The following is a 24,677-nucleotide window of genomic DNA, read 5'->3' on the forward strand; positions in this document are numbered from 1 at the left end:
CCAATCCCTCCCAGCATCAGAGTATTTTCCAATGAGTCAACTCTTTGCATGAGGTGGCCAAAGTATTGGAGTTTCAGCTTTAGCATCATTCCTTCCAAAGAAATCCCAGGGTTGATCTCCTTTAGAATGGACTGGTTGGATCTCCTTGCAGTCCAAAGGACTCTCAATTGTCTTCTCCAACACCACAGTTCAAAAGCATCCATTCTTCGGCACTCAGCCTTCTTCACAGTCCAACTCTCACATCCATACATGACTACTGGAAAAACCATAGCCTCACCTGTCTGAGATAAAAAATATACTGGATGAAACTTATGATAGATGAGACGTTACAGAAAAAAAAAGATTTGAAGATACAGTAACAGAAACTATCCTAATAAAAATGCACAGAGAAGAATGGAAAGGCCCTCAGTAAGCTGTGGGATATCTTTGCTGCTGCTGCTGCTGCTGCTAAGTCGCTTCAGTCATGTCCAACTCTGTGCGACCCCTCAGACGGCAGCCCACCAGGTTCCCCCATCTCTGGGATTCTCCAGGCAAGAACACTGGAGTGGGTTGCCATTTCCTTCTCCAATGCACGAAAGTGAAAAGTGAAAGTGAAGTTGCTCAGTCGTGTCCGACTCTTAGTGACCCCATGGACTGCAGCCTACCAAGCTTCTCCCATGGGATTTTCCAGGCAAGAGTACTGGAGTGGGGTGCCATTGCCTTCTCCAGTGGGATGTCTTTAAGAAGCCTAATATCTATGAAATTGGAGTCCCTGAAGAAGAGGGAGGAAGGAAAAGATGGATAAGAAAAAAATTGAAGAAATAATGGCTGAAAATTTTCCATATCTGGTGAAACCTATATATCCTTTATTTTAAAATAAAATAAAATTTTATTGAAACAATTTTATTAAATCGCTCAAATCCAGTGATAAAAAGAAAATCTTAAAATCAGTGTGTGGGGGGGGGAAGGGAAACATGCTCGATACAAAAGAACAGCAAAGATTACAGACGATTTCTTATCAGACACCATAGAAATGAGAACACATTGGAATAATATCTACAAAGTGAAAGGAGGAAACCAACAATTGTCAGCCTAGAATTCTACCTGGAGACAAATGAAATGAAAGCCCAAGACTCTCGCGATGCAGCAAAAACAGACCTAAGAGGGCAGTTCATAGCAAAACAAGTTTACCTCAGGAAACAAGAAAACTCTGAAAGAACCTAACCTTATGTCTAAAGGTGCTAGAGAAAGAAGAACCAACAAAACCACGACTGGTTCCCAGATTCATAATTTTGGTGCTTCTCCTCTCTTTTGTCCATGCACAGTGACATCTGGCTATCACACTGCCCTGAATTGGGAGAACAGGATGTGAGGAACCCATGCAGTTATTATGGCTCTCCCATACATATGCTCATTTTCCTGTGGAGCCCTCTACTGAGCCACCCATGCCAGAAACCTGTTGATCATCCAATGCCCATGACGATGCAGTTATAATTTCAATGTCTGTAGCTAGAATGACTGAGAGAGTGATTTCTTGTTAACAGCGGAAAAAAAGAAAAAAAAGGTTCAGGGATGGAACATACGTTCAGGTTGGGAGATGCTGAGATTGTGGACGTGTTGATTTCCAGGTGCTGGCAGGGCATCCAGGTGGAGATTTCTACCAGTCAGTTGGAAATACCACTGTACATGACAGATTGCTGCTCTTGGTTACAGAAATGAAAGCTCAAGAGCTTTTCTGAAAAGTTTAAGCTGTGGTTTGACAGGACGCATACTGTTTCTAAGAGGGAAAACACTCAGGAGCATTCACCTGTGGAGGATAGACCACAGGGAGGAAGGGAAGGAGAGAATCGAGGAGGAGGGGTCATGGCGTTTGGAGAATGCCTCTCTGGCCAGTGAAAGGCCAGGCAGCACCAGGCACAGGTTTCGCAGTGGGTCCTTTACTAGCAGTTCTTCACAACATGATTTCTTTCTCCTTCTCTGCCTGACGAAATCTCTTCCCTCTAGCCCTATTCCATGTCTGATCCGATTTTTCTAGCCTGGAGCCCTCTGTGGGAGAAGGCGGCGTGGAAGACAACGGTCTGGCTGTAGAATTTTCACTCTGCCACACTGGGAAGGCAGACAGTAAGGAAGAGGTTCACAGGGAAAGTCTTGAGCCTCTGGCTGCCCTTTTTGATTTGTGCATTAATGCTGCGGAGTTGACAGCCTGCCTGAGAGAGGCTGAAGAGATGTGTGTTCTGCATGTCTGAAATTTATTCCTTTCGCTCTGGAAGATGGGACACCACATAACGGCCATGAAGAAGCAATTTTGATCCTGCAACGATCTTGGCACCAGTTCCAGAAAGACATATGGACATAATCTTTGGGACATTTGTAGAACGTTCCCTTGAGGACTGTCTTTGCAGGCTTGGGTTCACTTCAAGACCTGTGGCACTCACTTTAGCTTGGGTCTGTTTCTACTTAAGAGATGAAAAGCTAAATTGTATTCCATTGAAAGAACTAAAAATATTAATGTGAGAGCAAGTCATCATTATGACACATATCAATTTCTCACCTCTGAGGCGGTGCACAGAAGCAGGGCCCTGGATAATAACCCAGCCATGATTAGGAGAAAAGAGGTCTGGTAGATCTTAGCACACACTGTGAAAATATGAGTTTTCACCATGCTGGGAGCCAGCATCTTTGGCTATAAACCTACAGAGAGGTGACAAACAGAAAAGTCTTCTTAGGAATGAAAATGTGCTTAAATGTTATTCTGTAACAAGCTATTCTGAATCTAGGACCCTGCATATCAGGTATATTTAAGGTATATTTATTCATATATTATATTAATATATTTATTTCTCACTGGAACAGATTTCAATCTATATACATTTTTATTTTAAAATAGATGAGAGAGCATAATAAATTCAGCCAAGTTTTCCCTAAGTTTCTGTGTGGGTTTAGGAAGTAGCCACTTACTCAATTTAAACTTCATTTATGGCCTTCATTTAATACTAGTCCTTTTTTTCCTTGATAAGTTTAATGTGGTGATAAAAAAAAAAAACTCAGAAAATATCTAAGCTCAACCCTATGGAAAATGACCATGCCTGCCCCAAAAGTCACACCTTAAAACTAGCTCCCAGAAGAATGCCACTTAAGAGGTCTGCTGGGAGCCAATTTTTATTCATTTACTAGTGTTTTGTGAATCCCCTTTGAGAAAATTCTTAGAAGTTGTACTACTGGGAAAAGGAGAAAGAGACAAACTGTAGAGACAGACATTCCCTGGGGTATGAGGTCTTCGTTGCTCCATGGTTTTCCCCCAAGGAAACACTCAGAATCATCTTGCTAAAAAAAAAATTGACTTGGCCGATGGCCAGCTTTAAAGGACAGGTGTTTTTTGTGTGTGTGATTTTGTCTCAGTGGTCACTACACTATCAAGATCTAAGTTAAATGACTGTTCTATGAGCCTTGGCTGAGAAAAATGAGTGAGCACAAACTCTCCTGTATTTCTTCTCATCATGGTGATACGTGAAGTCAGTCTTATAGAATCTGATGATAGATTCAGAGACTGATAGATCTTAAAAAGTCTCAAGAGGTCACCTGGTCCAGCCTCCTGATGCTCAAGGTTAGTGAATAGCACATTGCAGGGATGCTGGGACACCAGCTGGCTATCAGGACGTCAGATGATGTTTGGGAATACACAAGCAAAATCCCCCCGCCCACATCTGAGAAAGAATGGAGGGATATGTGTTCAACATGGCTACAGCTTTCTTTTTGTGGCTGGAAACAAGACGGACAATGGGTCCTTAGTTTTCTCCAAGTAAGACAAACTTGTTTTCTTAGTTCTGGTCCAAACAAATAAACCAGGAAAGGGCTCTGACTGATCTGACTTGAGTCAGATATTTCCTTCCTTCAGGACCCAAGAAACCATGGCTGTGTGTGTGTGTGTGTGTGTGTGTGTGTGTGTGCGCGCACGCGCACAGGTGCTCATGTGTGTATGTACACAATAACCCTGGCTTGATGGGTATATAGCTTGTACAGTGGTATAGGGACCTCTGCCTAGAAAGATCTCATGCTTGGCTAAAAGTTTTGCTATTGCCACCTAGAAATCCTCAGTAATATTTAGACAGTGGATTCCGAATTTTAATTTTGCACTGGACCCCATCAATTATGTAGCCAACTGTAGCATGGAGTCCTGGCTCAACTTGGAAATCCTGAATAAGGTCACATGGATGGTATGGGCGTGGAAGAGGAAATAATTCCTAGGATCAGTGGGTAGATGGTGGCCCATACAGCTAGCATAGCTCCAAGAACTGAAAGGACATGACACATGAAAGGCATGGTCCTTGCCCTCAAAAATCTGAGTCTAGTAAGACATTCTCTTTTTGAAAAGTTGTTTCTGCAATATCCACATAGCCAAATGAATATATTTATCTTGAGTGCTAATGGGAACATCTAACTGCTGTTGGAAAGTGGAGGCGTCTCAAGAAATTAAAATAGAACTACCATATGATCCAGTAATTCCACTTCTGGGTACATATCCAAAGGAAACAAAATTGCTGTCTTGAAAAGATATCTGCACTATGTCTATTGCAGCACACAATAGCCAATGTATAGAAACAACCTAAGTGTGTATGTGTATACACACACACACATACACACACACATACAGAGAGAGATTTTATATATGAATAATACTAGATGGAATGTTATTAGTTTTTAAAGAGAAGAAAATCCTGTCATTTATGACAATATGGGTGAAACTGAAGGATAGAGAAAGACAAATACCGCATGGTATCACTTATATGTGGAATCTTAAAAAAAAAAAAAAGGTTGAATTCAGAAACAAAGAGTAAAGAGGTGGTTGTCAAGGTCTTCGGGGGTGGAGGAAATAGAAGAAGTAGGAAAAAGGGTGCGAACGTTCAGTTGTAAGATGAGTAAAGTCTGAGGATCTAATGTATAGCCTGGAAACAGTTGACAACAGTCCTGTGTAATTAAAATCTGCTAAGAGTGTAGAACTTAAATGTTCTCACCCCTCCCAAAAAAAAGGTAAATACGTGAGATGATACATATGTTAATGAACTCAGTTACGAGAATTTCTTCACAATGTATCTGTATACCACATCATCGTTTGTGTGTGTGTGTTTGTGTGTGTGTGTGCTCAGTCACTCAGTTGTATCTGACTCCCTGTGACCCTTTGGACTGTAGCCCACCACACTTTTCTGTCCATAGAATTTTCCAGGCAAGAATACAGGGATAGGTTGTCATTTCCTACTCCAAGGGATCTTTCCAGCCAAGGGATCAAACCTTCATCTTTTGCATTGGCAGGCGGATTCTTTACCACTGAGCCACTTGGGAATCATCATATTGTACCCTTTAAATATCTTATAATTCAGTTTGGTTCAGTTCAGTTGCTCAGTCGCGTCTGACTCTTTGCGACCCCATGAATCGCAGCACGCCAGGCCACCCTGTCCATCACCAACTCCCGGAGTTCACTCAGACTCATGTCCATCGAGTCCGTGATGCCATCCAGCCATCACATCCCCTGTCGTCCCCTTCTCCTCCTGCCCCCAATCCCTCCCAGCATCAGAGTCTTTTCCAATGAGTCAACTCTTCGCATGAGGTGGCCAAAGGACTGGAGTTGCAGCTTCAGCATCATTCTTTCCAAAGAAATCCCAGGGTTGATCTCCTTCAGAATGGACTGGTTGGATCTCCTTGCAGTCCAAGGGCCTCTCAAGAGTCTTCTGTGACACCACAGTTCAAAAGCATCAATTCTTCGGTGCTCAGCCTTCTTCACAGTCCAGATCTCACATCCATACATGACCACAGGAAAAACAATAGCCTTGACTAGACGGACCTTAGTCGGCAAAGTAATGTCTCTGCTTTTGAATATGCTATCTAGGTTGCTCATAACTTTTCTTCCAAGGAGTAAGTGTCTTTTAATTTCATGGCTCCAATCACCATCTGCAGTGATTTTGGAGCCCCCAAAAGTAAAGTCTGACACTGTTTCCACTGTTTCCCCATCTATTTCCCATGAAGTGATGGGACCGGATGCCATGATCTTCGTTTTCTGAATGTTGAGCTTTAAGGCAACTTTTTCACTCTCCTCTTTCACTTTCATGAAGAGGCTTTTTAGTTTCTCTTCACTTTCTGCCATAAGGGTGATGTCATCTGCATATCTGAGGTTATTGATATTTCTCCCGGCAATCTTGATTCCAGCTTGTGTTTCTTCCAATTATAATATCTTATAATTATATCTTGTCAATTATACCTCAATAAAGCTAAAAAAAAAATGGAGAAGGCAGTGGCACCCCACTCCAGTACTCTTGCCTGGAGAATCCCATGGATGAAGGAGCCTGGTAGGCTGCAGTCCATGGGGTCGCAAAGAGTCGGACACGACTGAGTGACTTCACTTTCACTTTTCACTTTCATGCATTGGAGAAGGAAATGGCAACCCACACCAGTGTTCTTGCCTGGAGAATCCCGGGAACGGGAGAGCCTGGCGGGCTGCCGTCTCTGGGGTCACACAGAGTCGGACACAACTGAAGCGACTTAGCAGCAAAGCTAAAAAAATGTAAGTAAAGAAGATAAATGGAGAATGTCCATCTTTGCCTTCAACATCACAAAGAATAATTTTTATAAAACTGTAAGCTAGTCTGTGACTACAGATGGAAGTAAGAGTCTCTTGTACAACAAGTGATACCATTCTAGCAACAGTCAATATTATAGTGTGTTAAAAATATTTTCCCTACCAAATATATATGCAGTCTAGAGTTCATAGCAGTAATATTATATTCATAGTAGCAGATACATGGAAGCAACCTAAATGCCCATTAACAAATGAATAGATAAAGAAGATGTGGTAGGTTTATTTATATACAGTGAAATACTACTTAGCCATAAAAAAGAATGAAACAGTATCATTTGCAGCTAGACATAGACCTAAAGATTATCACGCTAAGCGAAGGAAGTCAGAGAAAGACAAATATCATACGATATAACTCATGTGGAATGATACATGGTACAAATGTAGAAAAATGATACAAATCAGATCAAAATAAACATACTTACAGAAACAGTCTCACAGACATAGATAACAAATTTACAGTTACCAAAGGGGATAGGGGCATGGAGGGATAAATTAGGAGTTTGGGATTAGTGAGATTAGCAGATATACACTGCTATCTAGATAAACAACAAGGACTTCGTGTATAGCACAAGGAACTATATTCAATATTTTGTAATAAACTATAATGGAAAACAATCTGAAAAAAATTCTTTATACCAAGATTCATGAAGACCAGGACAAAGTAAGACCTGGAATGGTGCCTGTTGCCTAGGAAGGCTATAGATGAATGAAGTGAAAGTGAAAGTCACTCAGCTATGTCCAACTTTTTGTGATCCCATGGACCGCACAGTCCATGGAACTCTCCAGGCCAGAATACTGGAGTGGGTAGCTGTTCCCTCCTCCAGGGGATCTTCCCAACCCAGGGACTGAACCCAGGTCTCCCGCATTGCAGGTGGATTCTTTACTGTCTCAGCCACCAGGGAAGCCCAAGAATACTGGAATGGGTGGCCTATCCCTTCTTCAGCAGATCTTCCTGACCCAGTTCTGCACTGCAGGTGGATTCTTTACCAGGGAACTTAGGTGGATATAAATAGGAGAAGGGAGTTGAGTTGAACTGAAGAATAAAAGGAACGAAGGAAGGAAGGAAGGAGGGAGGTGATTTGGCCGTGCTGTGTTTTTCAAGGTAGACAGGTTGTCCAGGAAGATGATGGGTGGAAACCATAAAAATAAAACCCAAGCCATACCTAGAGCAATAAATTGTGTGAAATGTTAATTGGGTTTTACTCTCAGAACTCTTCCTTTCATTATTCTGTTTAACACCAAACATTAAAAATTTAATCAGAAAATTCCATCTGGCCAACAATTTTAATTTATGAAATTCCTTTTGCTTCTGAAAATTAAAAGCAATCCTCTGAGTGAATTGAGAATTCTAAGAGAGCCCCAAACAGCCCTGAACAAAGACTCTGGAGTGTCATTTCCTTTTATATTGTAACATCATTGAGTCACTTGCAATCTATAAATAAACTTGTATTTTACAGGAATGCCTCTACAAAAAGCAGCAGCATGCTGGAATTCAATACACAAGGCTATTTTTAAAAGGGTTTTGATTTTTAAAAAATAATTATAGGCCCTAGATAACAAAAGAGTTAGAACTTGGCCTACTACAAGTTTTATGTTGCTTAACAAGCCTTTAAAACAATTCATCTACATCTGTGCTTTATTTTACGTGCACATCAATGTTACTTGAAGATTTCATTGATTATGCTTGTCCTCTTCTACAGCAGGAAAATTGGGATCACTGATATTCTGAAATCAGTAAGCAATGCTGTTTACCTTTAAACACACACACACATAAATATAAATAAACATAAATATGTATACTTGGTGCTCCTGTTTTTAGATCTCTTTGGTTTCCCTCGGTGTAAAATAAGGAGCTGTCTGATACAAAATTAATCTTTGATACAAAACTTGTTCCCTTAAAAACATACAAGGGAAGAGCAAAGAAAAATTTGAAGCAATGTTCATTATGGCAGGAAGGCATGTTCAACTGTAACTTTTGAAGAAATAGCATTATTAAATAATGAAAACTTTTGGCGTAAATATATTCCTCCAATTGAACTCGTTAATCAATTCCATATCAGCGGATAACAGAGAAGAGTTCTTGACATAGAGGTTACTTTAATGAAACCAAATGCCTGGGAAACATTATAGTCTTTATCTTACATCAAAAGGCATAGACAGGGCTTCCCTGGTGGTCCAGTGGTTAAGAATCCACCTGCCAATGCAGGGGACATGGGTTCAGTCCCTGGTCTGTGAAGATCCCACACGCCGAGAAACGACTAAGCCGGTGCCCCCCGACTACTAAAGACCGCCCTACAGTCCCTGCTCTGCGACAACAGCAACCACCGCAGGGAGAAGCCCGGCCACAGCTGGAGAGCAGCCCCGCTCGCCACAGCTGGAGAGCAGCCCCCGTTTGCCACAGCTGAGAAGCATCCCCCACTCGTCACAGCTGGAGAGGAGAGCAGCCCGCTCACCACAGCTGGGGAGCAGCCCCCGCTTGGGGAGCAGCCCCCGGTCGACACAGCTGGACGGCAGCCCCCGCTCGCCTCAGCTGGGGAGCAGCCCCGCTCGCCACAGCTGGAGCAAGCCGTGCACAGTAACAAAGACCCAGCATGGCCAAAAGCAAATACACCTTTCTTTAAAAAGACAGTGTAATATAGAAGTTATAGAATTTGAAAATTTTAGACCTCAGAAAGTAAACGTTAACTGCTCTTTCAAGAAAATGGGCTTCGAAGTATAGGAAGAAAGGTGAGTATTCCTGCCTCTGTCTTGATTAACAACAATTAAATGTCTAGGTCTTATCTGTGTTTTTCCCTAGATAACAATCCATGGGTGGTTTTATCCTAGGAATCCCTTTGAAGAGAAGCAGACAACAGCCAAAGTCACCAGAGGCAGGACAGGAGCTCAGTTATGTGACTCATGTAACAGAAGCTGATCGATTTTCCTTAATATGGCCTGTCTTGCCACATTACACTTCAGACAGAGTGAATATTACAGCTTCCAAACTTGTTGTTTCTTGACAATGGAAAATAAATAGCAGCATTTTTTTTTGAAAGAAGAGAGAATAAACACATTTGATTCAATGGTGCCATAGAAATCCAACCAAAAATACACACTCAATTTTATTTTTCAACTCCCTGGACAACAACTATTAACTGACACAGTGAGACGCAGAGTTCGTGTGACCTGTTACACAATAGAACCAATGCAAAGGGATATCATCACTTCGAAATAAGTGGCACCTTAGATCTCTCTTGGGTAAAGAGAACAGAAGGGTGTAAGGCTAAGGCTAGATAGAATTTCTAGAAAGACATAACAAACAATGTAAGCCAACAGCAAAATACTCTTGGTCTTCCTTTGGGGAAGTGAGCTACTATTCCAGGAAACAGAATTGCTGTGAGAGAGGTGGTTATATAGCTGCTCATGTCCTCCTGTCATAGACCCCAAGAGAAAGGCCCCATGCACCTAAAACGGTCGCTGGTCTTGCGAACTAAGCAAGATGAATCATTTTCTTTCCTAAACCCATGCTTCTTCATTTTGACATCTGCTCTGGACACAAAACTCAGAGAGATTGTGCAATGTCAAACCAACCCTCATAAATTGTGAGAACACTTCATGAGATTGTGTGTTTCAGTGTGGCAAGTAGAAGGGAATGCATTTAGTGAATAAATTTATATAAAATTTTAAAAGTCACGGGCTCTGAATCATGGCAAAATATTTCCCAGAGACACTTTGCCAATGTACTATGGCGACCCAAATAAAGATGAAAGCCTTAGAGAACACTGGGCTAGACGGGCCCTTGTTATTTGCAAGCATGGCATTTTATATAATCTTACTTGTCCATGTCTTTTGAAAAACACAGTATCCAGTCCTTTTCTTAACATCATTTCTTTTCATTATTACTACGTGCGAAAGGGGATGAAAGTGACTTTTAGCAGGAAAACTGGTCTAAGTGTAGGATCAACATCAACATGAAATCATTGTTGAGTCAAGTTATCGAATCTTATTCGTGAATTAGAATCTAGAGTAGGACTCCAACGAGGCATGAATAATGTCTGTGCTGGTCTTTCCCTCTCTAATTAGTATTCATGAATTGCTGGGCATTTTTTGCTGTCTCTCTCTTTGCATTTATCTCAGTCATTGTATCATTCGATTGCTAATGTGTTTGAATTGAGCTGCTTGATTTTAATTCAATCTGCCACCTCTTCACGGAGTACTAAATTTCCTTTCAACGGCCATACGTTGAACTGCAGGGATCCCTGAAGGCTCTGCCACCAGGAAGGTTTCAGCCTTTACTGCTTCATGCAGCCCACCCACTCTTGGTTCAAGGGCAGCCTAGATACAGAGATTCCAGCCCAGATACTCACAGGTAATGACACTGGTTACCTGGCAGGATGGGCAAGATAAAGCTGTTCTCTTCTGTGCCGCCCTGCGGACTCTGACACATCCTCCCTTCCTAGCAAGTAGGGGTCCGTCCACCGAGGGGAAAGTGTCATCAGAGCTTGTGCATCTTGGTGGCATAGCTCTGTTCCATCATAATTGTACTCCTTGAAATCTTTGGACTTAAACTTGAGAGACCCAGCTCTCATCCAAAAACATCATCTGTTTGAAATCTAAAAGCTTTTGATCATTATATGTGCATGATCCTAAAATAAGATACTGCTTAGAAGTGTGTGTGTACAAACTCTATAATTTTAAAGACCAAATACCCAATTTCAAAACACAACAGACAGAGCTTCTTAATGCCTAGCGGGAATCTGAGCACATAGCTTCCAGGCGTGCTGAGCTTCACATGTTCTCCTGCCCATTACTAGCAACTCGGGAGTATCGTCTTTCAAGCAAGCTGTGTCAGGGGCATGTCGACAGGGGAAGTTTCTTTCTTACATATAATTCCTGACTGCTTCTAAGATTAGTCAGATTTCTAGAAAAACAAAAGCCTGAGAAACAGCACACCATCCCTTGAGACCATCTCGAAGAAGGAGGGGCGTGGAGAGATGACAGTTCATGGACCAGGCGTGGCTCCTGGTGGTGATGCGCTGGTCCCTTCTTCCCCAGACAATACTTCATTTCTACTAACACACTGGACAGGATGTTCTATTTCCCTGCTTTGGAAGGAAGAAAAAGTTATAGATTTCTTTGCTCAGAGCAATCTTCCAGAAAAAGCAATTGTTCCCTCCACATCAGTATTTTACCAGAATCAAGACTTAAGGGTAAAAATAAAAGGAAATGAATCCTGTTCTCCCGATTTCCCAGCATGCATGTGTTCTCAGCATTTTTATCCCCTTAATGACACTCAACTGGGACCTATAAGGTGGTTTTTCTAAAAAGAAATTTTGTTTTCAAAATGCTTAAAAAAAAAACAAACTGGACTTTCTCTTGTGCCCATGTATTTCCAACCTGAAAATGATGCTGTCCGTTTTTGTCATCTGTACCTCATCTGCAGTAGACGTTTTACTCCTTAGAGAATTTGTCCTGACCTTCCTCCCTCCCTACATGATGTAGCATTCAAGACAGTAGGCTGGGTGTTATAACTGTAGAACAGATAGAAACTAACAGTTGCCCAGAGGAGCTAAATGCCCAACCGTGTTTAAAAATACTCAGATAGCCATCCACGCCCAGTCTGTTAGGCTGCAAGGGGCACTTTGTTTTCTAGTCTGCTAGATATCTTTAAAGTGCTGCCTTCGTTTCCACAAAAGCCATGAGTCAAATAAAAGGGGAGTTAACTCAATTTTCAGACTCAGAATTACGTTCAAGTCAATTTTGAGAGAGACTGCCATGATACATTATTCAAATGAATCCTTTTAATTTTACTTGAAATTTCAACGTTTCCATTAAAATCGTTTACTTCGTTTAAAAAAAAATGGAAACAGAGCCATTTGCGTCATTCCCTCACATTGTACCCACGTTGCTGAAGAAGTTATAAACCCTAGAACGTTGTTTCTATGCATCATTTCCCCCATCTCAATCCAGCGAAAGGAGGAGAAGGAAAGTGCAATTAAATACCACTTAGATTTGAGGGAGAAATTATTTGTGTTTGGAAATCAATGTGTTTTCTACAGATACCTGAGGATTTTGAGGCAAGCACAGAGGTAAGCCAGTCTGTTCCAACTCTGGTGTTCAAAGACTCTCTCGAGAATACTAAACAAAACCAAACATGTTATTTTAGATATATTTCCTAACCATTGCCATTTATAAGTAACAACTTGAAATTCTGTCCTGGCTTACATATCTTTTCAAGAACCTGTTCTAAATTTATTTGTACTGTGTCAATTATGTGAATAAAATAAGAGCTGAGAGGCTCTCCCAAAGAAAAGGTTTTTGCTAGGAACCCTGTCCTAGGAACCTGCTGAGCTTCTTGAAAATGAAAACCTCCATGTCTTCCAGATGACAGCCACCTTTTTGGTGAAACCAAAATAGCTCTCACAGCTCGAGAGCTGTCAGTAAGAGTTCTGACAGATATCAGAGTTGGCATGCAGGAGGGACACAAGAGAAATGGTCCCATAGTAGGAAGTTTGGTGGGAGCCTCTGACTAGGCAGGAGGAAAAACAATGCACTCCTAGGCACCAGACCAAGCACAAGGGCACCAGGGGGCGCTGCTGGTGATGATAATCTGCGGGGAGAAGGGAGCCATCAGCTCCTGTGGGATTTTGAAAGGGTTGCGTCGTACGCATCAAGCTAGAAGGTCTCCAGTTGTTGAAGGGATCAAATGTGTGCCCAGGATTTTCTCTCCCTCTAGTGGTAGGGCTTGCTCCTTGGAAGAAAAGCTATGACCAACCTAGACAGCATATTAAAAAACAGAGACATTAGCCAAAAATGTCCATCTAGTCAAAGTTACGGTTTTTCCAGGGGTCATGTATGCATGAGTTGGACCATAAAGAAAGCTGAGCAGCGAAGCACTGACGCTTTTGAGCTGTGGTGTTGGAGAAGACTCTTGAGAGTCTCTTGGACTGCAAAGAGATCGAACCAGTCTACCCTAATGGAAATCAGTCCTGAATATTCATTGGAAGGACTGATGCTGAAGCTGAAACTCCAATACTATGGCCACCTGACATGAAGAAGTGACTCATTGGGAAAGACTCTGATGCTGGGAAAGATTGAAGGCAGGAGGAGAAAGGGATGACAGATGATGAGATGGTTGGATGCCATCACCAACACGATGGACATGAGTTTGAGTAGGCTCCAGGAGTTGGTGATGGACAGGGAGGCCTGGTGTGCTGCAGTCCATGGGGTTGCAAACAGCCGGACACAACTGAGCAACTGAACTGACTGAATGCTGGGGCGGAATATGTTATTACTGCATGATACTACGTCATAAACAAAGATGAGTTTCCATTAGAGCACATTTTGCCCATGACATTAGGATTTTCATTAGGTGTGTTGCTCTCTTACAGAGGTTTCCAAACACCCTCAAACCCTTCACCCTAAGGAGTGAATTGCCTCCTAAGCAGGCAAATTGCCAGTGGGAAGGTGGCAATGGTCTCCCTCTCCTTCCGGCTAAAGGATGCCCATTCTCACTTCTGAGATACAGGATGCTTCCTCCCCTCTGCAGTCCTATCAAAGGTGGAGCCATGATTTGGCCAGAGACAACTCCCTTGACCCTGAGGCTGGGCCAGGTAAGCCTGAGGGCTGAGTAGGAAACAGAAGGCAAGCTCACCCAGAGCAAAGGTGGGAAACTCAGAGGAGTTTACTAGTAAAGGCTCTAAAGAGTGATCTGAACCTGATAGAGCCATAATTGGCTAGAGATAAATTCTGGAACCAATCTCCACTTCTACTTTATAGCCTCTGTCATTTCTCTAATTTTCAGCCATATGAAAATACTTCTGGTATAGCAACTTGGATCAGTGATAGCGGATGAAAAAATTAAAAGGATAGAAAAATTAAATAATTTTAATGAAAATAATTAAAGCTGCCTACCTGGTTGGAATAAATTGCATACTATTATAAGTGTACAATAGTATTAATGGAAATAGACCATAGGTTACAGATGTCTAATCAACAGATTGGGCCTCCCAGATGACGCAGTGGTAAGGAATTCTGCCAACGTGAGAGACTCAGGTTTAATCCCTGGGTGGGGAAGATCCCCTGGAGTAGGAAATGGCAACTCGCTCCAGTATTCTTGCCTGGAAAATTCCATGGACAGATGAGTCTGCTGGGTTGCAGTCTATGGAGTTGAAAAGAGTCAGCCACTACTGAGCTCACACATACACAATCAACAGGTTATTGATCAAAAACTGCAAATCTATCCATGTGACATATATGAAGTATGCAGCTTTCCCCCCTGCTCAATATTCAGTTAGGCATCAATGATGCTTACTCGATTTCTCCTCTTATACGTCTCCAAGGCAACCAGTCATATTTTCTGACAAATCTGTTCTTTTCTGATTTCCTTATCTCAGTGAGTAACTCCGTCAGCCATCCAGTTGTATAAAGCCAGAAATTCAGAAGTTCCTTGGCCCTCCCCTAGGCTTCCACCATTATATTTAATCCAATACCAAGTCCTCCAATCTTACCCTCCCACTCTGTCTCACAGAGGTCAATTTCTCTCCGCCTCCACCACCACACTATTCCATCATCGCCTTCCCACACAACTACTCTGAAGGGCATGTACTCCATTCTTTTGTCAAATGCATTCTTCACACAGCACTCCTTCAATCAACAAGCATTTCTGAGAGACCTACTTTGTACTTTGGTAATACTGTGTTGAATAAGGCAGACCGATTTCCCATCCTCAAGGAGCTTGTGGAGATGGAAGATAAACATCAGATAGTCACGAGCACTATGTGGAGTATTAATATAGGGCGATCTAATAGAGAATGGTGGAATAGCTATTCTAAACTGTATGTTCAAATACAAGAAATCAGTGGGCGTTTCAAGAAGGGGATGCATTTTGAAGCAGGGGGAAAAAAAAAGAAGTCCATTGGGATGATGGTATTTGCTATCAAGGCTTCCGTTGTATGTAAGGAAAGTGTTTTCAAACACTGGCCAAGATCAAAAAGAAAAATTTAAAATGTTCCTGATGTTTCAGTCTAGGTCTGTCTATCTCCCAAAGAACCTGTGCTGAAATATAGTCCTTATGGTCTATGTGAAAGCATCCTATTTTTGTTAACTTCTCTGTATGTCTAGTCTACCAAGAATGTAAGTTTCGTGAACATGGTGGCTATATCTGCCTTGATCACTGCTGAATCCCCCGTGTCTAAGAACCATGCCGAGCATATTGGCATGCAAATAATTATTTCTTGCAGTTATGCTTAGATTTGGGTCTGAAGTGGAAAAGGAAGCAGAAAAAAGAACTGAGTTGGGCGGTTCAGAAAGTCTTTACGGAGATGTCAAGGTCATTTACTTCAGCCCGACAGGTTAACTGGTATATGAAATCCCAGCCAGGTTTCTCAGCTTTCGATCTCTGGCACCGCCTGCTCTCTCTCACACGTGCTTACGGCTACAAACCTCTCCAACTCCCCGCTAGGAGGAGTCACACCTTCCGACCCAAAAACCCTCCCACTCTCCCGGCTCTTTCTGCTTCCCGCCCCCTCCCCGCCCGGTTCCGGAAGCCTTCCGGTCGCAGTGCTCTCTGGTAATAGTAGTCTTCCGGTCCGAGTCTAGAGCGGTTTATCTAATTTCTTAGAACTACGTTTCCCAGAGAGCCTTGCAGCAGAGGGAGGCTGTGTCACCTGACCAGGACTCTGAAGACACAATGGCGGCGCCCATGTTGCGCTGGTGCTGTCCTGGAAGGCGGTTTGCTTTCGCTCGGGTTGGCTGCGGTTCTTACCACAGAAGAGGGTCTCCGACTGGGTCCACGTCCAACGGGAAAAGAGGGCAGAGCTCGGTGGCTCAGCAGCCCCACATCACAGCCCAGAAGTCGAGAAAAGGGTATACTATTTCATACCAGTATTGCCCACTTAAGTTGAGGTAGAACTGTGGGACTTGGGAGATGATGGCCACTACAGACTTCCCTGGTGGCTCAGACGGTAAAGCCTCTGCCTACAATGCGGGAGACACGGGTTCGATCCCTGGATCGGAAAGATTCCCTGGAGAAGGAAATGGCAACTCACTCCAGTATTCTTGCCTGGAGAATCCCATGGCTAGAGGAGCTCGGTGGGCTGCAGTTCATGGGGTCGCAAAGAGCCGGACACCACTGAGCGACTTCACTTTAAAGCCCATCCTTAAGTCTGGACGTTTTGGTGGGCGGGAACGTGTTGGGCTGCTGACATCTAAATAAAGACAGGAAACTGGCTGTCTTATCAGTCCCTACCCCACACATAAACCACTGTCTTCAGATAGCCTTATTTGGGTAATTTGAGAGTGTAAAATAGCAAGTGTTTTTTTTTTTAATGTTTCACAGAAGAGTGGTTCAGTCGCCTTAACTAGTAGTCAGCCCATCAATATAAGTGGGATCTTATTTAGCACAACTACGGGCCAGCAGTGTTTTAGTGGTAAAAAGGAGCCTTTACCTACAAGTTCTGTATGGGTGGCCTAGAGTTAGAAAACACCACCTATCTGTGGAGGCCTTTCACGTTGAACGTGTGGTGTGTGTGTATAGACCTAGGAAGACGCAGCCAGTATGAGATCTTCCCTCTGGTTCTGTAGAGACTGTTGCTTATTTTGCTCAATATCCTCTGAACAGCTGCTTATATTTCACTGTATAAGACCTAAATGATATCTTTTCAAGTGCAGAAACATAAGGCATGTGCCAAATATTCGTTTTTTCCTTTGAGATAGTTAGGTTGCTGTTATTTTTGCTTTTCTGTTTTTACAGAGGGGAAAATGTCCAGAAGTACTGGTTCTGTTATTTTCATTAAATTAGGTTGTTTCACTATGAAAAGTGAATGAAAAGTTTTTTTCTCTTATGTAATGAAACTGCAAAAAAACATTGAATTGGGTTTTAGTGAATGCAGATTTCTGATGACGTCTTAGTTTAATTCCTCTCAATTATAGTTTGTGATTGCAAACTTTAAAAATAAGGAATTCATCAGTACTATAAATACAGAACTTCATGTGTTGAAATGATTGAAACAAAACCAAATGCATGTAAATAAAAATTTTGATAATACAGAAAATTGCTTGAGGGAAGAGCAGGATAGGAACAGACAGAATATGGAGAGCATATGTCTACACCAGGCTATCTGCAGATTGCCCAGGATACATGGGTTTGATAATAACCCATAGAATAAGCACACTTAGATGAACCTAGGGAGACCTGTGTATGGAATGTTCATACAGACCCAGCAGAGTAGGAGTGACCAGACAAGAGATTATTGTAGCATTTGAACTGCACTATTGCAGCTTCTTGGGTGTGGTAGCAATTAAGTTTAAAACATGCGAAGGAACCTGACACTAAGTGTCTGGAATTTAAAGTCATTTGGGGAACCGGGGCGGGGGGGGGGGGGGGAGCCACTTGTGATGATTTAATGTTTTCCTTTGTGCAGAATTCCAAAGATTATCATTTAGTAGTAATCCATTTTATCTGTATCACTATGGTTACTTTACTTGCAAACCGTTGTTAGAAAATGAATTCAAAACATGACTGAGAATTTCCCTTCCTTTTTAAATAATGAGATGTACAACTATTTATTTACCATTATTTCTCTAGTAGTGAAATCTTGTTTCTGTTAATTCTAAAAATGTTCACAAAATCAGCTTTCCTGAGTGATTAACTGGCAAAGGACAGTTAATTTAGAAAATGGTGCTTCTCATTAAAGTCAGCCAAGCAGTCTCCACCTGATAACCATTTCTAAATTGTTTTCAGATCCCATATTGTTCCTGTTACCTTGTTTGCACAGGGAACTCTTCTTATGCCATGTTATAAATGAATATTGCTTTACCAGTCTTCTTGGTGTTCATTTTGCATTACTTTTAATTTAGTTACCCAGTACAATGTAACACATTTTTTAAAGTAGAATATACAATTTTAATAAGTTAAAAGCGCAAGTGGGAAGTATTAGTAACATTTGCAGTTTAAGCTCATAGAAATTCACTCATGGTAATAGATCTAACCTAATGACTTCTTGGCCATTATGTTCTCCTCTTTAGTGAACGTGAATGGGCAGCTGTAGTAGGATTGGAAATTCATGCCCAGATTGCCTCCAACTCCAAACTCTTTTCTGGATCTCAAGTCCACTTTGCAGCTCCTCCCAATTCTTTGGTATCTTTTTTTGATGCATCTCTACCTGGAACTTTGCCGGTAAGGTTTTTATTTAATGCTGTTTTCATTTGCAAAATGTTCATCCTTCACTGAACATAACTCTTAGGAAGTACTTGTTTAGGAAACTTTGATTGGAGTGGGATAGACTAAATGTTTTCTAAAGACTCATCTCTGAATTCTAAGTGTATATGTCATCCATTTGTTCATATGTTCATCTCACTCACAGTTTAGAATGTCTGCTGAATACTAGAATGTCTGTGCTATGAACTGAAATAGAAGGATGAGCAACTGTCTTTGTCTTTGAGAAGTTCAAAGGCGAGTTGGGGAGATGTGTCCTGTGTGAGTACTGTGTGATTTTTCCTGTGAAGGGCATAAGCACAGTTTAGTTTTGGATCCCCTAGGAGGGATAACCTAATTCAGTATGAGGATTGTTGTGAGAAATCAGGGTGTGGTTCGTTAAGGAAAGGTCTTTGGGGGAGGAGGTGTCCGAGCTAGCTGAGAAGCCAGGTCGGAGTCAGGCAGGTACCTGGGGAAGGAGGAGAAGTCTGGCCAGTGGAAGCAGCATATGTCACATGATATTACAGTGTACGGTTCATAATGAGTGTGGTTTTGAAAGTTAAGAAGGGCTCAGTAATGCAGAGAAAGTCAACCATACGATGCTTTGAATTAATCACTCATTTGTCTGCTCCTTTTCGCTAAAACCCAAGGAACGACTGGGTCCAGTGTACCCATCAGCAAGATTTTTAGCATGTATTTTCATATAGGTGGTTTAATTTTTGAAGAAAAGGATGCAAGGAACAGTGTGACTATTTGGGCTAATACTTGGCTCATAGTCTGTCCAGGACATGCATTATCAACTGGATGTGGGGTTTCCTGCCAGCCTTTCAGGGAAAGTATATCTGATGGTGATGGGAGGAGGGAGTGGTTGTCCTGGGTGAATTCCATGCTCTCTAACATTTAAATACAAGTGAAAACTGGTTAAACCGAGCTCTGGCAGGAGTGCAGGAGCAGAAGTTTACTTTTCCCAGAGTCACAGCCCAGAGGAGAAGGCCATGGGCAGCTGCTCCCGTGTACCTGCTGTACTCAGGGTTCTGGCTGTACTGGGGCAGCGTCTGTGTCTTGGAATTGTTCCTTAGTTGCACTTTTTGTCCTGGACGACCCCTATTCCTGTAAACCCTATCTAGCTGCTGCTGCTGCTGCCAAGTCGCTTCAGTTGTGTCCGACTTTGTGCGACCCCATAGACAGCACCCCACCAGGCTCTGCCATCCCTGGGATTCTCCGGGCAAGAACACTGGAGTGGGTTGCCATTTCCTTCTCCAGTGCATGAAAGTGAAAAGTGAAAGTGAAGTCGCTCAGTCGTGTCCAACTCAGCAACCCCACGGACTGCAGCCCACCAGGCTCCTACGTCCGTGGGATTCTCCAGGCAAGAGCACTGGAGTGGGGTGCCATCACCTTTTCTGAAACCCTGTCTAGGGTCGTCTTTGAATTGCTGTTGGGTCTTTCTGGGAGAAGACAAGCACAGGAGTGTCTTGCCCTCCTTTCTCACTCACTTCCTCTGCCTTAGCGCATCTGTTTATGGAGAGATTGTCTTTGTTTGTGAAGAGTTATAGTTTACATTTTTCAGTTATAAATGTACGAATTCTCTTTGGGGGCAGAGAGTCAAATATAGTAGAAATAAATATCTATTTAGACAAACAATTCATCACACTTTTCCTTTCTTCCTCCTGAGCTCAGAATTTTTTTTTTCCCACATGGTGGTTCATTATCAAGAGACTAGACTTAACTGCAGAGTTCTTTCTAGGTTTTTCCAGCTGGGAATGTAGTATCAGTTCAGTTCAGTCGCTCAGTCTTGTCCAGCTCTTTGTGACCCCATGAACCACAGCACGCCAGGCCTCCCTGTCCATCAATAACTCCTGGAGTTCACCCAAACCCATGTCCATTGTGTCGGTGATAACATCCAGCCATCTCATCCTCTGTCGTCCCCTTCTCCTGCCCTCAATCTTTCCCAGCATCAGGGTCTTTTCAAATGAGTCAGCTCTTTGCATCAGGTGGCCAAAGTATTGGAATTTCAGCTTCAGAATCAGTTCTTCCATGAACACTCAGGACTCATCTCCTTTAGGATGGACTGGTTGGATCTCCTTGCAGTCCAAGAGACTCTCGAGTCTTCTCCAGTACCACAGTTCAAAAGCATCAATTCTTCTGCGCTCGGCTTTCTTTATAGTCCAACTCTCACATCCATACATGACCACTGGAAAAACCATAGCCTTGACTAGATAGACCTTTGTTGACAAAGTAATGTCTCTGCTTTTCAGTATGCAGTCTAGGTTGGTCATAACTTTAACATCTCTTTGCAGCTAAGCAGGTTTTCTGTAGATGTGGCTGTGTGTGTGTGCTAAGTCTCTTCAGTTGTGTCCGACTCTTTGTGACCTTTTGACTGTAGTCTACCAGACTCCTCAGTCCATGGGATTCTCCAGGCTAAATGTGGTCAAATGTTAGAGACAATTCAAAGTACCTAAATGTCAGCATGCCCTGAAAGACGTCTCATCATGCCCTAAAGAAGAAGATACTTGCCCAGGGATAAGCATCATCAGTGTGATAGTGAAGGTGTTTGGGACACTGAAGTGTTGAGAGCTTGACTTACAGTCATTAAATGACAATTGAAGGCTAGAAATCCAGTTCGCTTGAGCTGGGATTTGTTTTTCCTCTTTGGAGTCTACCATACTCATGGTTTGAACAGCCTAATGATTCTCTCAGCAGAGCTCATCTGCCTTTTTCAGAAATGCTTCTGTCTTTTAAAAGACCTGTTTTAGCATGTGACCCAGATTACACCAAAACTGCCAGAATAAGACGTCACTCTCAGCACTTCAAAACCCAGCGGTGTATCTATATAGAAGTTTTAAATATACTGAAGCATTGAGACAGTTGGCCTTTGTTAAGCCTGTGGAGCTGGTTTACTGCTGCTCTGATATTCTGACTCTGCATTTGGTAATTTTTGTACCAGAAATGGTGACCATTTGTCAGATATGCTGACTGGATAGGAAAAAAGGTTAGATAAGAGTTTTGTCCTCGTGAGCTTGACAAGTGAGCAGGCAGCTGCAGTACCGTTCAGTGAACTTGCTGGTAGTGGGAGAACAAGGAGAGACATTTAACACAGGCATAAGGAACTGGCAGAATTTGGCCAGATAAAAGTGAATGGTAAATACAGAGACCAGAAGGAAAACAGGACATGGCTTGATCTAGAAGCTGAAAGAAAGCTGATGCATTGTAGCCCTGGAGAAGGACATGGCCACCGACTCCAGTATCCTTGCCTGGAGAATCAATGGCCAGAGAATCCCAGCAGTCCATGGGGTCACACAGAGTTGCACACTACTGAAGTGACTTAGCACGCACGCACACATGCACGCATTGTAGCCTAGAACTTGAAGAATGGCACAGCAAGAGGGGAAGCTGGCGTGGAAAGCGTAGTCTGTACCACACAAGCCTCACTAAGCAGTGTGCATCCCACAGCAGAGAGGTCCAGGGTCAGAAGCTCCAAGGGATGGAGCGTTGGGAGTGAGTACACACAGTGTCAGACTTACTAAGAGTCAAGTGAGGTGAGGCCTGGGCAGGGGCCATTGGCTATTAATTTAATAGGGTCTCCTTTGCAAGAATGGCTCCAGTAGATTGATGGGGGGAGGAGGGAGGTGACAGAAGATAAACTCAGGGATGTTGAGGCAGGGGTGAGAGCTGAGCAACTGTTCCAAGAAGCTTGGCGCAGGAGGGAAGGAGAATGCAGGAGAGAGTTCCCTGATGGCACAGCGGTTAGGACTCAGCACTCTCACTGCCTGCCCCTGGGTTTGACCTCTGGCCAGGAAACGAAGTTCCCGCGAGCTGTGCAGTGTGGCAAAGAGAAAGAAGACCAAAAAACATGACGTAGCACTGATGATACTATTGTTTTTAAAAAAGGGAGTGGGATTCCTCAGTAGTTCAGTGGTTAGGACTGTTGAGCTCTCACTGCCAAGGGCCTGGGTTTGATCTAGTTGGCCAGATAGATAAATACAGAGAGGTGATTTTTTTAAAAGGTAGGGAAAGGGATCGTTAGGGAGTTTGGAATTTACGTGTACACACTGTGTTTAACATGGACAGCCAGCAACGATCTACTGTATGGCACAGGGCAGTCTGCTCAGTGTTGCGTGGCAGCCTGGATGGGAGCGGGCTGGGGGAGGAATAGATGCGTGCGTATGTATGGCTGAGTCCCTTCACTGTCCACCTGGAACTGTCACAGCGTTGCTAGTTGGCTATGCTCCCAAATAAAATAAAAGGTTTAATTTAAAAAAAACTTCTCCGTTTCCTTAATGTTGGAGAAACTTGAGATGGTTTTAATGGTGATGAATTATAGTCAACAGTAAGGTACCATCCCCTTAAAAATATGTGAAGAGGGTAGATCTCATGTTCACTGTTTTCACTGCAATAAAGCACATTAAAGACACGTCTGGTGCTGATGAGAAGGACCCAGTGACAAAGGGGCGCTTAAAGAGGCCTCTGACCAGTGTGGCGAGTTGAGCATATGCACGTTCGTCTGCCTCTCTCCCAGCCCCAAAGAAACGCCACTGAAGTGACGGCCAGAGAATTCAAATGTGAACCTGTGAGAGCCGGGAGAGGAGACCCGACTGCAGGAGAGAAGGCAGATGCAGGAGGGCCTGACTCAGCAGCAGGAGTTAAGGGTGAGCCAGCAGAGGGACAGAAAGCCTGCAGAAAGAGCGCAGGTCAGGAAGGAGCCGCGTGCCCTGGGCAGCCCCAGGAAGGGCCCCGATGTGAGAGCCGCAGGTACTGTGGAGGGCCAGGGGCAGGTGAAGACAGAAGGCTTAATTCATCGTCTAGATTCAGAGCAGGGAGACCTGAGGTCCTCTTCCTGCCCGTTTACAGCTGCTCTAGCCCCACAGGGATGTGCAGTCTGGGGAGAAATTCAGCTGCTGACACACTCCCCCAGAGATCCCAGGCACTGGGGTCAGACAGTGTCTGTACTCTGAACCCTGGGGCCTGCCCGCGCCTTTCCCGGTATGACCATCTCTCCTCTTTCTCACCCCCCACTCCTTCAGCAGCAATCCACAGGAACCTGACAGAACTTGACATTTAGGGGGATCTTAGTAAAAAAAAAAAGCCCATCACTGACTCAATGGACATGAGTTTGAGCAAGCTCCGGGAGATGGTGAAGGACAGGGACGCCTGGTGTGCTGCAGTCCACGGGGTCACAAAGAGACAGACACGACTGAGTGACCGAACAACAGTGGAAAAAAAACCTACCAGCCACCTTACTGACTGTCCTTGTGTGAAGGCCACCAATCAACAAGGCCTGGGTATTTACACAGAGCTTTAAATCAGCATTTTGGTGCCTTCCTTTAAAATAGAAATTGACAGCCCCAGATCACCAGACATTTGAAGAAATTCTCCAATGTAGCAGACAGGGCCCAAAATAAAAGGAAAACTGAAAGAAATCAGAGGCAACAGATAACACATAGGGTAAAAATACTTTAAAAATTAAAACCTTCTATAAATATCCTCAGAAAGATAAGGTAGTTGTATCTTTGAAACAGGAATATGATACCACCTTTGTTTATAAAATAAACAATCAGAACAGAAGCTTTAAAATTAGGATGGAAAAAAAAAGTCCAGAAGAGTCAGAATATAAAAGCAAATCTTTCAGAAAGAATAACACACATACAATGAATTGGACAGTAGGGGGAAAAAAATAGGAAATTGAGAAGATCAATCCAGGTTGTCCAGCCTCTAATTAATAGGAGTTCCAAAAGAGAGGAAGTAGACAAGGGAAAATTGTTAAACAAATGACACGGATGAGTCTCTCAGAACTGCGGGACACGAGTCTCCAAATCAGAAGGGCCTGCCAGTGCCCCAATACAAGGAATAAAAATAGCCTCCCAGGGCAGGCCCGCCGCCATGAACTAAGGGAACACA

The 24,677-nt window shown here is 43.1% G+C and overlaps 1 protein-coding gene across 2 annotated transcripts in view; it reads left to right on the forward strand.

Annotated features, from left to right (window-relative positions):
• The first annotated feature begins 16,277 nt into the window (after nucleotides 1–16,277).
• The window catches only part of GATB (glutamyl-tRNA amidotransferase subunit B), a 96,313-nt gene continuing 87,913 nt past the window's right edge, over nucleotides 16,278–24,677 (forward strand). For both annotated transcript variants that reach the window (XM_068990054.1, XM_068990055.1), the window contains exons 1-2: nucleotides 16,278–16,453; nucleotides 18,614–18,764. In XM_068990054.1, the coding sequence (XP_068846155.1) occupies nucleotides 16,278–16,453; nucleotides 18,614–18,764 (327 nt within the window). The remainder of the gene's footprint in view (nucleotides 16,454–18,613; nucleotides 18,765–24,677) is intronic.

The sequence above is a fragment of the Capricornis sumatraensis genome, chromosome 17 (genome assembly GCF_032405125.1).
Source record: "Capricornis sumatraensis isolate serow.1 chromosome 17, serow.2, whole genome shotgun sequence".
Taxonomy (NCBI): domain Eukaryota; kingdom Metazoa; phylum Chordata; class Mammalia; order Artiodactyla; family Bovidae; genus Capricornis; species Capricornis sumatraensis.